The sequence below is a fragment of the Mesoplodon bidens genome (assembly GCF_964165515.1).
Source record: "Mesoplodon bidens genome assembly, chromosome: 14".
Taxonomy (NCBI): Eukaryota; Metazoa; Chordata; class Mammalia; order Artiodactyla; family Ziphiidae; genus Mesoplodon; species Mesoplodon bidens.
The window spans coordinates 54,961,857-54,976,525 of record NC_138170.1 but is presented as its reverse complement, the minus strand read 5'-3'; the positions used below and the strand labels follow the sequence as shown (position 1 = coordinate 54,976,525).

General features: G+C 35.7%; 1 protein-coding gene across 1 annotated transcript in view; it reads left to right on the top strand.

Annotated features, from left to right (window-relative positions):
* EML4 (EMAP like 4) overlaps positions 1 to 14,669 on the top strand; it is a 96,053-nt gene that overhangs the window by 43,874 nt on the left and 37,510 nt on the right. The window contains exons 8-12 of the mRNA XM_081254834.1: positions 1,525 to 1,648; positions 2,927 to 3,076; positions 6,389 to 6,458; positions 7,513 to 7,623; positions 9,767 to 9,862. Of these exons, the coding sequence (XP_081110960.1) occupies positions 1,525 to 1,648; positions 2,927 to 3,076; positions 6,389 to 6,458; positions 7,513 to 7,623; positions 9,767 to 9,862 (551 nt within the window). The remainder of the gene's footprint in view (positions 1 to 1,524; positions 1,649 to 2,926; positions 3,077 to 6,388; positions 6,459 to 7,512; positions 7,624 to 9,766; positions 9,863 to 14,669) is intronic.

Genomic DNA, 14,669 nt, shown 5'->3' with positions numbered 1-14,669 from the left:
CCTATAAGAAAGTGAACTATACAAAAACTGACAAGGAGATACAGATAAAGATGATTGCTGAAGGGAAATAGTTACAGCTGATAACTAAATCATTTAGTTATCATCAGAGTCCAGCTATGCTACAACTCATCAGGAAGCAGAGCCCACTCTTAGATTCAGAAGTAATAGAGACATAACATCATGTGGTATTAAAACTATGGCGTGGGAGGTCTTAGCCTGTTCTTAGATCAAACCCTGAGGCCGAACACACTGTGAGTAATAATAATAAAAATAACGTGAACTTCTAACCCATAACAAGTACAGTTTTAAAATCTGACTCTGAAGAAATAGTTACAGACATTCAGCAAATAATTTCTTTCCTTCTTCCATGGTTTGCATTACATAAGCTGTTGGATTATCTACTCTTCTCCTTAGTACCTTAGGTCATTATTAGAGGTCCTAAGGTTGTATCAGCCTCTGGTTGATGCTCACATTTTCAGTCTGTTTTTAACATGATTTTCATATAACAGACAAGTTAGCAAATTCTAGACATTGCCTATGCTTTTGTACTCAGTCCCTTATTTTCTCCTTCCGTTTAGGTTCTTTTGTAAACATTTCACGACCACCATCAACATTTATTAAACCTGTCTGTATGTAGGTTGGGATGCTGGGGCTAGGGATCCCAACACAGCCTCATACACAGTCTCATTTGTTCACTTAAGTATTGTTTTGTTTTTAAGACATAAAACAGTCTCATCTGTTCACTTAAGTGTTGTTTTCATTTGTAAAAGGTGTACAATAAATATTGATTCGATTCTGGAGTTGTCTTTTTAACATTTTTAGTTTTAGACTGTTGCACATCTTACAAACAGCTATTGGTTTATATAAATAAAAGATGTTTTTGCTGCTAACTAGAACACCGTTTCCTAGTACTGTCTTTAAAATGTTAGTGTATTACAATTTAATTGCTTAGACTCAAGGCTGATTGTAGGCATGATTGTGAAGTAGGGGACCTCGGTCCTCTTTCCATCCAGCTCTGGTCACTGCCCTATGTAGCAGAGCGCTTAGTCTCTCTCCCCGTCCTGACTTAGGAGGGTGTCTGACTTCACTCCTCGTGGTATATTCTGAGGCCATGTTTTGTATGCCATTAAACGTCAGTAGGTTGGTCAGGTAGTGTGGTGGACATGGTTGTTGTCTACTCTGATAATCTTTTTACAATTGTCAGAGAAACTGCCATCACAAAGTTATTTTCTTTTCATTTCTGTACCTCAACTTTCCTGGCCATCTTGTTGAAATGTGTCAACTTACAGATAAATTATATTTTAATTATGAAAATAGTTATTCTTACTTAAGGAAATGACCACTGTTTTTTTTTCCTACAATGTTTTGGACTAGGTCTTTATACAAAAGCAATCATGTATAATGAGACTAGAACTCTGAAGTAGCTATTTTTTATCTGTTTTTGTTGTATCACATTAATAATACACTTTTCTATGAATATTCAGCAAATACATCTGTCTTAATTTTTTTCTTGTGTCTTAACAGAAGGAGAATATGTTAAAATGTTTATGCGAGGTCGACCAATTACAATGTTCATTCCTTCTGATGTTGACAACTATGATGACATCAGAACAGAGCTGCCTCCTGAGAAGCTCAAACTGGAGTGGGTGTATCCTTTTCTGTTGTGACAGCAAATTTGTTTGCTTTGTCTTTAGTTTAAGAAAAATTAGTTTACTTGACCTCTATCAAAATTGTCTTTATGCCAAAAAAAGTAAATGTAATAAACATAGCAACCACTTGAGAAAGTAAAGAGATGTCATCTCTAATCCTTTCACATATTACATGTATTTTGCTATTAGCAGTTTAAAACCACCAAAATTAATATTTTCAGATAGGGTAAGCAATATCCTACGAACGTCGAGGCAGGTGCTCGTGGTGTGGTAGAAGAGGCATCAGATTAGAATTGGAAGGCTAGTGTTTGAGTCTTGGCCCTGCCACTTATCCCTAATGAACCTTACTTCCTTCACTTATAAAAAGATGTTAATAATCCCTATCTCACAGGTCCATTGTAAGAATTAAGTAAGAAAACATCAGTTAAGCATTTTGTAAGCTGTGAAATAATGTGAATTATTTTATTAAGAGCTCAAATTAGCAAGGTGGATTCTAATTTGAGAAGTAACTTCTTCACCACCAGACTTTTTTAAAAATGAGTATATGAAACAAAGTGCTCCTTATTTCACTTAGAAAGTCTCATTTCTCTTAGACCCTCTAAGAAAGTCTCAGTGAAGCAGAAGGAGCTAATAGTTTGAACTCTGCTTTCTGCCTTCATTCTCCTACATCCTCCTCCCCGACCCCTTGAATCAGTCCCTCCTTTTGGCAGAAATTAGCTTGAGAAAACTCACCAATCCTGTTATTCTGTACAACTTCTTAGTGGACACTCTGCCTATACCGGACTGTGCCTGGCTATCTCTTTTTCATCATTTAGGTCAAGCGTAAGTGTCACTTTTTCAGATAGCCCTTCTTGTGATCTGTCTCTTTTTCTTTCTCCATTTAAATTAGATACTCCTTTTATGCTTTTTCCTAGCATCCTGTTATTTTTCTTTCCACAATTTCTAATGATATATTTGGTGTTAATTTTGTCATCTTGCAAAGCATAAACTCTAGAGACATAGGCCCACATTTGTTTTGTTCAGATGTGTGTGTTCAGCTCTGTGCCTGACACATATTAGGAGCACAACATGTATTTGTTTGTTGAATGAGGAAACTAAGATTTAAGCATATTAAAAAGTTCTTGGGGTTCCACGAGGGCTAATGGCAGGATATGAGTTTTCTAGTTCCATTCCAGTCCTCTTTTCCTATACCTTCCTGACTCCCTTAAGTGTCCATGAAAAAATTGTTTATTTAAACTTTGAAAATTATGTTTATTAAAAACCTTGACTCTTTTAAGATATGGTTATCGAGGAAAGGACTGTCGAGCTAATGTTTACCTTCTTCCTACCGGGGAAATCGTTTATTTCATAGCATCAGTAGTAGTACTATTTAATTATGAGGAGAGAACTCAACGACACTACCTGGGTCATACAGACTGTGTGAAGTGGTTGGTATCGTTTAACATTTGTTCATTTTTTAATTTCATGCTCTTATTTTTTAAATCTGGATTTTTATTGGAAGTGATTTCCTATGGAAAACTCAGAACTTAAGGATATTATGGGCATTCTGTAGATAATTTCAGAAAGAAAAAAAGACTTACAGGCCTCCAGAATGGTTGGTGTGATATCCACTGCAATAAAACATATCATCCGTAAATCTCAATTGGGACCCCTTCTTCTTTCCCACATCTTTTATGGTCTTTTTCTTCTGGCCTATAACATCAAATATATGTGGGGCATTCTAGACTTTTACATACTTCTGAGAGTGATTATTGGTTACTAAATATTTCTTGAGGATTTATTTTATGTAGGTAAATTATGAACTTGATGCTTTTGCGGGGAGAGGGAAATCATGGCTGAATAAGGATTAAAGTATCCCATAGGGTGTCAAACTGTAAAAAAGGGAGAACTCCTTTTATATACTTGGCATATTTTTAAAGTACTCAATTAATTTTACTACTTCTTAGTTAACTTTAATTATCTATTGCTTAAATTCATTATTTTCCAACATTTAAAATCTTCTATGTCTGTACTACTCTGGCAACTATATCTTTATCTAGAAAAAAATTACTCTAGGGCTTTCCTGGTGGCACAGTGGTTGAGAGTCCGCCTGCTGATGCAGGGGACACGGGTTCGTGCCCCAGTCCGGGAAGATCCCACATGCCGCGGAGCGGCTGGGCCCGTGAGCCATGGCCGCTGAGCCTGCGCGTCCGGAGCCTGTGCTCCGCAACGGGAGAGGCCACAACAGTGAGAGGCCCGCGTACCGCAAAAAAAAAAAAAAAAAAATTACTCTAATATATATTAGACTTAAAATATTATATACATATTGTTAAACTTTTAGAGATGATTAAAATATTGCCTTTTTCACTAGAAGAATAATATGTATACAGAATTACTTATTACAACAACATTTGTGATAGAAAAGATTGGAAACAGCCTAAATATCTTTTAGCTGGGGACTAGTAACATTGTGGTGTACCTATAGGTTACCATGCAGCTATAAAGAAAGAATAAGGTTGGATGGATTTAGAGATTATCTTACTGAGTGAAGTAAGTCAGCAAGAGAAAGACAAATACCATATGATATCACTTATATGTGGAATCTAAAATACAACACAAATGAACATATGTACAAAACAGAAACAGACTCAGACGTAGAGAACAGACTTGGGGTTGCCAAGGGGAAGATGGGGTTGGGGAGGAAAGGATTGGGAGTTTGGGATTAGCAGACGCAAGCTATTATATAGAGAATGGATAAACAACAAGGTCCTATTGTATAGCACAGGGAATTATTCTATATCCTGTGATAAACTATAATGGAAACGAATATGAAAAAGAATATATATATATAACTGAATCACTTTGCTCTGCAGCAGAAATTAACACATTGCAAATCAACTATACTCCAATAAAAGTTTTTTAAAAAAGAAAGAATGAGGAAGGTCTTTGTGTATTAATATGGAAAGATCCCTAAGACATACTCCTAAGTATAAAATTTCAAAAACGAGAAAATGTGTGTGTAGTGTTCTACCATTTGTGTAAAAAGGAGGTGGAAGATAAATATTTATGTTGGCTTCCACATACGTAAAATTTTTCCAGAATTATTAATAAAAAGAAACTGATTACAGTGATTACCTGGGGTTGCAAGGAGTAGGGATAATAACGAGGTAGATGAGATTTTAGCAGAATTTCAATGTGTGTTTTTATAGCTTTTGATATTTGAACCATGCATATATATTACCTAATCCAGCAATTTCACTTTTTAAAATGTGTTTTAAAAGATCAGGTTTTTTTGTATTTAAATTCTTTCCACAACTTTTATTTATTTTTTATTATTTTTTTATTGGAGTATAGTCGCTTTCCAATGTTGTGTTAGTTTCTACTGTACAGCAAAGTGAATCAGCTATACGTATACATATATCCCCTCTTTTTTGGATTTTAATATGGCAAAATGTTAATGTTAGGGTTTTAATTACTTTTAATATAGATGACCACAATAAAGTATGTGAACTATTTAATAAGTAAGAGGAAATAGAATTAAAGAAACATTGATAAACTCTAGCCTCCTTAGTAATAAAAGAAAATAAAGTGATACCATTGGACTTCCCTGGTGGTGCAGTGGTTAAGAATTCGCCTGCCAATGCAGGGGACACAGGTTCGATCGCTGGTCTAGGAAGATCCCACATGCTGCAGAGCAACTAAGCCTGTGCGCCATAACTACTGAGCCTGAGCTCTAGAGCCCACGAGCCACAACTGCTGAGCCCGCGTGCCACAACTACTGAAGCCCACATGCTCTAGGACCCACGTGCCGCAACTACTGAGCCCATGTGCTGCAACTACTGAAACCCGTGCTCCGCAACAAGAGAAGCCACCACAATGAGAAGCCTGCATACTGCAACAAAGAGTAGCCCCCGCTCACCACAACTAGAGAAAGCCCACGTGCAGCAAGAAAGACCCAGAGCAGCCAAAAAAAAAAAAAAAAAAATTGATACCATTTATACCAGTCAAATTATCAAGGCATTTTAAAAGGTATAATTCTTAATATGGGGAAGTTTTAGTGACACTTTTAAAACATTTTTATTTATGCCAATTTAAATTGATACTACTCTTCTGGAAAGTAATGAGCAATACATACCAACAACAAAAAAGTTACATTCTCAGTTGTGCTTACCCCTTGGTTGCAAGATGTAGAAGAATTCTAGATATGGATGTGAAGACATCCTTTTAAAAATCTTGCTCATCACTCATATGTTTAGCATGAGAAATGTGGGCATATATTTTGCAGTATTTTCAATTTGTACCTAAAAGTTTCTTGCCCAAAGTTGGCAGGTGGATTCTTAACCACTGCTCCACCAGGGAAGCCCATGCTTATGTTTTAATAAAGTAATATTACACAATATAATACTTCATCTTCACTGTAATAAAACCATGTGAATATTCCTAGGTGCAGGACTAGAAAGGAACGTGAACAAATGAGAACAGTTTAATTTATCATGCCACAATTATGAGGAAATATTTTCTTCAGATTTAGTGTTCTAATTGTTCAGTTTAACAAAGAAGGAAGTAGTACAGCTGAAAACTTAGAAAAATCCTTTAGATAATTGATGTTTATTTGATTTGCTAAAGTAAATAAAACAAATGGGTCATGTTGAGATTTTTTTAATGATTAAAAACTATTTGTTTGAAAAATGTTAATTGGCATATTTCTGCTGTTTTATGTCTTTCCTGTATTTAAAATTGTTGTTAATACTGCTTTTTAGCCTTGCTATACATCCTGACAAAATTAGGATTGCAACTGGACAGATAGCTGGAGTGGATAAGGATGGAAGGGTGAGTGGCACAGTTATATGCATTCTGTACCTAGTGATATTGATATTAGAATGGAATTGATTGTAATTTTAATCATAACTCATTTATTTTATTCTCTTAAAATTTAACTATTAGGGGATTTCTAGTATAAGCAGGGGAAAAAATATTAGGATGTAATAACATTCCAAAAAAACAAAAGAGGGTCAAAGTAAAAATTTTTTTTCAAAAAAAAAATAAGTGTTCTCCCTAAGGAAACTATTTACTTGTAAAAATGGGAGAACTGACAAGCTTGTTAAAAAAAAATTTAAACATAGAATAATTTATCAATGTTTCCCTAAATTGATGAATCCCTTGATTTTATATATGACTAGAATTATAACACTTAAAATTTTTCAGTTATTATTCAGTACTGTTAAATTGGCTTACATAACAAATCGCTTATTTGTAAGGATCAACAGTGAATATTAATGATGACTGATTAGCATGTATATGACTACTCATGACTTTTTCTGACTTAAAGTTTCTTTAAAGAAAAAGGTGTTAGAGGGGTTATATTGGATGACTTTTAAGACCCCTTGCAGTTGTAAATTCTATTTAAGGACTGTTTGCTTAGCAATTTATTGGACACTGATTCTTTTAAAAAGTATTATTTTCTCAGGAATGAAAGTAATGCTAAAAGCAGGATTTCCAGAGCAAATTTGCTGGTGTTAGAATCCTGACTCCACCTTTTAACAGCTGGATAACTATAGACAAGTTATTATCTCCATTTCAATTTCCTCATCTGTTAAATGGTGGTTATAATAAATAGCACCTAACCCATAGGTCTGTGAGAATTAAATGAATTAATAGATGTAATATACTTAGAATAGTATATAACACATAGTAAATACTCAACTCATTTGCTGCTACTGTTATCACTTTTGTTATTTCCTTATTTTCATGGTATGAGAAGAAAATACCTGCTCGAGATTCTTTGGGGGCATATGTAAACTGTTCTTGTGGGAGTGGTATTTATTTTCATCTACCTAAATACTAGTTGTCTTGCTGTCTTGTGTTTTTCCCCTTGTTTCTGCAGCCCCTGCAACCCCATGTCAGAGTGTGGGATTCAGTTAGTCTATCTACACTGCAAATTATTGGACTTGGAACTTTTGAGCGTGGAGTAGGATGCCTGGATTTTTCAAAAGCAGTAAGTATTTAAGGGAGTTTGCCAGCTGCACAAAGACACAGAAAAGAAGTTAAGCTTAGTTTTGATGGTGTCATAGAAAGTGATAATTGAATTGAAAAATTAGATGTTAGCTATTGCTTAACAATGGCCAGCATTTTAACCTAAGTGCTAAAGTACTTTGGTTTAGATAGGATCTAGGATATTTCGCTTAATTATACTTACTTTGTTCTGTCCTGAAATAGAATTCTAATGTAATAGCAGGAAATGGTTAAAGGAATGCATACATAGCATAGTAAAATTGAAACAAGCAATAAGATGTGCTTTTGCTTCAGCTTGAATCATGGAGATCTATTTTATTTAGAAAATGTACAGACTTGAAACTTGGCCAGTTCTGCCACAAGTATTGTCTTTTCTTAATGTCATATTGGAGTAAAGGAAACAATCAGACCTTTGTGTTCACTAAAATCATGAATTGTTTTGGTTCTGAATTGATAACAGCATGATTTTTTAAATTAATTAATTTATTTATGTATTTAATTTTGGCTGCGTTGGGTCTTCGTTGCTGCGTGCGGGCTTTCTTTAGTGGCAGCGAGCGGGGGCTACTCTTCCTTGCGGTGTGCGGGCTTCTCATTGCGGTGGCTTCTCTTGTTGCAGAGCACAGGCTCTAGGCACTCAGGCTTCAGTAGTTGTGGCTCGTGGGCTGTAGAGCACAGGCTCAGTAGTGGTGGCGCACGGGCTCAGTTGCTTGGCGGCATGTGGGATCCTCCCGGACCAGGACTCGAACCCGTGTCCCCTGCACTGACAGGCGGATTGTTAACCACTGCACCACCAGGGAAGCCCCGACAGCATGATTTTGCATTTAAGTTTAAAATTCAGTGTCTAGCAATCTTACCTAAGCCTTGAGACTTTATTTTGTGAAAATAAAACAAGATGTTGCTCATTTAAACATTCTATTTATTCTTGAATTATATGTAATTATTATAGAGTATACAGGAAAACTTCTTTATTTTAGGATCATAATTTTTAATTTCAATTACAAATATACCTCCAGATTTTATTGGGCCTCATTCATGCTTTAGGATATATTTATGTATTCATATTATCTCTTCAGTTCCTAACTGTCAGCAGCTATATTCTGGATTATGGGTGTTTTGTGGGACATGGAGGAGCAAGGGACATTTTTAGAGCAGAAAGATCAGTTTGGGTGGATATAGGAACTTTACTAGCTTGCAGGCACTGAATGTCAAGGAGTATAATGAGTCAGGAATTGGGAGAAAGGCATTTAGAAAAGGAGATCAGAGGACAGAAAAGAAATACTTTTACCACCTTTTTTACCCCCCAAAATTTCTGTAGCAGGAACAGTTGTCATCTTGTTGATACCACTGTTACAGTGTTAAGACTGTCTTGGATTGCCTCACACTCTGACTTTTCCTCATTTAGGTAATCATTCCAATACAGGATAAAAGAAAGATAAAGAGGAAAGTAAGCTCTGCACTTCCTCGGTACCTCTCACTTATCACCACAATATTTCTTTGTTCCACAGACATCATAAGGCATATACTACAAATGCTGCTAGAAAAAAAATAATCTTTTAGTATCATCCACAGTTCTTTTTCTTAAACTGGGAGGCATTAGTTATGTTTTTATCTTGTTTATTCATGTTAATGTAAATCAGGTATATCATGGAAAACAAATTGGCAAACTTTAAAGTAGCCATTAATTTTAGCTTGTTCTATCAAACTGCCAAAATTTAGGAGCAAAGTTATAAAATTATATACATTTCACATCTACCTCAAAGGAATATACTTTAAATGCAGTCAGACTACTTTAAAGCAGAAAATACTTTAAGATGCAGAAGGGACTAGGATATCCTCCAAATTAATTATTTGCTATCTCTGAATAATAAAAGTGGCTAGATAGCAAGTGGAGATCAACCTAGGGAAAAAAATTAGAAATGGAAAAACAATTTTTTAAGACTTCATTATATTTCTGAAGAAAATACAGTCTTAGTAAATAGTATATTCATTATATTTCAAGGAACCATGAGCTTAAAGGATTTTGGATTATCTTAAACTTGGCAGTTTTAATAATATGTTATTTCTTTTTAGAAAGTCAGCCTTATCTGAAAAATTTTAAATGCCTATTTAAATTGACTTTTCTTTAGGATTCAGGTGTTCATTTATGTGTTATCGATGACTCCAACGAGCATATGCTTACTGTATGGGATTGGCAGAAGAAATCAAAAGGAGCAGAAATAAAGGTAAAAACATTTTAATTGGGTACTGTCTTTTAGAATACATTATTTGTTTTGTAAATCCTTGGAAATATATTGCATATCCTTAGGTTTCAAGAAAGCACTGGCTGGCCAAATTCATCAAATTTATTGATTTGTCATTATTCCTATGGTAGTCAGTTTTAAGATAGAGTAGTCAAGCAGCTTCAACCACTTTCAGTGATATTTCAGACACATTGTACTACTGAAATGCCAAAGTAGTTGGATGTGTAATCTCAAAGTTAAGACTGTATGCTCTACTTGGCTTTTTCTTCTTTAACAAAATATGTTATTTTTTTCAATCTTTAAATATTAAAAAATCTAAAGGAAAAATTCAACCTTTGGAATATGGCTGACATAACTGAAAAGCATATGTAATGATAAGTTTTTTGGTTTTAATTATGTTTATGGGATTATTAAATAAAATGCTACAGCCTTTATAGTTGCTATAGAATAGTGTTAATCCTTTCGTTTAGAGCAGGCTATAACTTGTAAGAGAGGAATGAGGTTAGCATTGCAACTGCATTCATATGGCTCAGAAATGGCCTCCCTCTGACAGGTTCAAAGGGATTCAAAGCGACAGGATGGGTTTAAAAAAATTTTTTTTAATTTATTTAATTAATTTATTTATTTTTGGCTGCATTAGGTCTTCGTTGTTGCGCGTGGGCTTTCTCTAGTTGCGGCGAGCGGGGGCTCTCTTCATTTCAGTGTGCGGGCTTCTCATTGTCGTGGCTTCTCTTGTTGCGGAGCATGGGCTCTAGGCACACAGGCTTCAGTAGCTGTGGCTCGTGGGCTCTAGAGCACAAGTTCAGTAGTTGTGGCGCTCGGGCTTATCTGCTCCACGGCATGTGGGATCTTCCCGGACCAGGGATCGAACCCGTGTCCCCTGCATTGGCAGGTGGATTCTTAACCACTGCGCCATCAGGGAAGCCCCGACAGGATGGCTTTTAAAAGCCTGTGACATATTTGCTATACTCTTAAATAACGTCACATTCCTCTTCAATTGTGCTCTCTCTTAGTTTTGTGTAAGCTTCAAGCTTTCAGCTTGTTGGATGAAAAGAGATTATTTCTTTTAAATAGTATATGTTAATCTTTTGAAAGTAGTAGAATAGATTTGATTGTACCTGAAAGGAATATAAGGTGTCAGGAAACCTCAGACTTTAAAAAACATAAATGAAGATAGATTGTCTTTCAGCCATCATTCAGAGTAATTTAACATTGAAACATAGGGAAGTTACACTGAAGTGAAATATGTGAATTTTGGTCCTTTGTAGGAAAGGCTACCAGATGAAGTCTTATGGTTTTCCTCCTAGTGGCCACTCCTGGACCTCCTTTCCAGATCCTTTGGTGTTGGTGTTCCTGAGAGTTATACCCCATGTCTTCTGTTGATATCATATGCTGCTCCTGTTGCTCCCATGGCCTTGGTTTCTACCTGCCATGTCCCACATCAGCTCACTCTGGCCCAGAGTAACAAGAGCAATTCTTGTTGCCAGCTGGACATCTTTATTTGAATGCCCCGTCCTGCAAGTCACAAGCAATGTGTCCAAATCTGTACTAACCATACTTGTTAGCCCTCAGCCAGTTTGCCTCTCAGTGACTAGCATCACAGTCCACTTAGTTGCTCAAGCTGGAAACTTGGGCATCATTCATGATTCCTTTTCCCTCACTTTCACACCCAGTCAGTCAGCAAGTTCACTCAACTCTGTATCCCAAATATCTATATTAGAACTCTTTCATTGCGAACGACTTCAAAACAACTAAAGCAAATTTAATGAGAGTTTATTGATTCATGTTTAGGGAGTTAAAGAAAACCTCTAGTAAAGGTCAGAGGGAGATTTTGCCTCAGGAATGATTTGATTCAGGGACTAGATCACTGATTCTCTGTCTCCCTTCTTAGCTTCTCTCTGTGTGTTAACTTTATTCTTCTGTAGATAAGCTCTGTCCTGGCTTATGTCACAAGGATTGGGGATTTAATACATTACTTGTTAATTTATGTAAATTTAAAATTCAGTGAGGCAACTTCAAAACCTTATTGACAGATATTAAAGAAGACCTAAATAATTGGAGGATTATACAGTAGTAATGGATAGAAGCCGGTATAGTAAAGATGTTAGTTCTCTGCATATTGGTCTATACATTCAACATAGTCAAAATCCCAGCATGATTTTTATAGACATTGACAAGCTGAATATATGTGGAAATATGAATCGGTAAGAATAGACAAAATCACCAAGGTTGGTGAGGGTGTAAAGTAACTGGAACTCTCGTGTACTGCTGCTAGTCATGTAAATTGGTACAGCCCTTTTGGAAAACTGGTATTACCTAGTAAAGTTGAACACATGCATATGCATACCTTCTGACCCATCTTGTTCCACTTCTAGGTATAAACCCAAAAGAAGTATATACATCTGTTGACCAAAAAACAAGTAATCAAAAATAAAAGAAAAAATTACTCAAATGCCCATCAATAAGAGAATGGATATATCAATAATGTTGTCTTTCCATACAAAGGAATACTATACAGCAATTAGAATGCAAATTACAATATATGCACCAACATTTGTGGATCTCACAAATGTAACGTTGATAAAATGAGCTAGACACAGAGGAATACCTTCTGTATTATTACATTTAAATAAAACAGACAAAGCTAATCTTCGCTGCTGCAAATGAGGATCATGGTTACTTCAGCAGTGGGAGGGGATAGTGAGTAGAAAAGGGATCTGGGATGTTAGTAATGTTCTGTTTCTTGCTTTAGATACAGAGGTGTGTTCAATTTGTGAAAACCTATCAAGCTATGTGCTTAGGATTTGTGAGCTTTTCTGATTATATAGTATACATCAATAAAAAGTTAAAATATCCTGTAAGGCCACACTCATACTCAAAGTGATTTATTTTCATAGATTATTCAGTTTATATCTTGAATATCTTACCACTGGAACCATGGGTTTGTATACTTGGGAATATTTATAGTTAGCTTTTTTTTTTTTTTTTGCGGTATGCGGGCCTCTCACTGTTGTGGCCTCTCCCGTTGCGGAGCACAGGCTCCGAACGCGCAGGCTCAGCGGCCGTGGCTCACAGGCCCAGCCGCTCCGCGGCATGTGGGATCCTCCCGGGGCACGAACCTGCGTCCCCTGCATCGGCAGGCGGACTCGCAACCACTGCGCCACCAGGGAAGCCCTATAGTTAGCTTTATAATCCTTGATTAATCAGTTTGGCATGAGATCCAACTGTTGAGTAGTTTTGATTTTTTCCAAGTGAAAACTAAGGACTGTTGAATTAGTTTTTAAAAGATTCCAATTCTGGAAGAGAGGTGACTAATTTTGCTTTGTTATCAACACATTATCTTTTCCTTTTCCTTCTTTTTTTCCTTCCAGTTTTATTGAAATATAATTGACATACAGCCCTGTATAAGTTTAAGGTATACAGCTTAATGATTTGGCTTACATTTGTCATGAAATGATTATCACAATAAGTTTTGTGAACATCCATCATCTCATATAGATAGAAAATTAAAGAAATACAAAAAAAATCTTTTTCCTTGTGATAAGAATTCTTGGGATTTACTCTTTACATGTTTCATATATAACATTCAGCAGTGTTAATAATATTTATTATGTTGTACATTACATCCCTAGTAGTGTACTTTTTTATATATTTATTTTTTTATTGAGGTATAGTTGATTTACAATGATGTGTTAGTTTCAGGTGTACAGCAAAGTGATTCAGTTATATATATGTATACACACACATCACATATATATACACACAATATATATTCTTTTTCAGATTCTTTTCTCATATAGTTATTACAAAATATTGAGTATAGTTCCCTGTGCTATACAGTAGGTCTTTGTTGTTTATTTTATATGTAGTAGTGTGTATATGTTACTCCCAAATTCCTAATTTGCCCCTCCCCCAACCTTTCCCCTTTGATAACCATAAGTTTGTTTTCTATGTCTGCGAGTCTGTTTATGTTTTGTAAATAAATTCATTTGTGTCATTTTTTTAGATTCCACATATAAGTGATAGCATATGATATTTGTCTTTTTCTGTCTGACTTCACTTAGTATGATAATCTCTAGGTCCATCCATGTTGCTACAAATGGCATTATTTCATTTTTTTATGGCTGAGCAATATTCCATTGTATTTATGTACCACATCTTCTTTATCCACTCATCTGTTGATGGACATTAGGTTGCTTCCATGTCTTGGCTGTTGTAAATAGTGCTGCAGTGAACATTGGGGTGCATGTATCTTTTCAAATTATGGTTTTCTCTGGATATATGCCCAGGAGTTGGATTGCAGGATCGTATGGTCATTCTATTTTTAATTTTTTAAGGAACCTCCATAGTGGTTCTCCGTAGTGGTTGTACCCATTTACATTCCCACCAACAGTGTAGGAGGGTTCCTTTTTCTCTACATCCTCTCCAGCATTAATTATTTGTAGACTTTTTGATGATTACCATTCCGATTCGTGTGAGGTGATACCTCATTGTGGTTTTGATTTGCATTTCTCTAATAATTAGCGATGTTAAACGTCTTTTCATGTGGCTTTTGGCCATCTGTGTGTCTTCTTTGGAGAAATGTCTGTTTCTCTTTTGCCCATTTTTTGATTTGCTTGTTTGTTTTTTTGATACTGAGCTATATGGGCTATTTGTATATTTTGGAGACTAATCCCTTGTCAGTTGCACCGTTTACTAATATTTTCTCCCATTCTGTGGGTTGTCTTCTCGTTCTGTTTATGGTTTCCTTTCTGTGCAAAAGCTTTTAAGTTTAATGAGATCCCTTTCC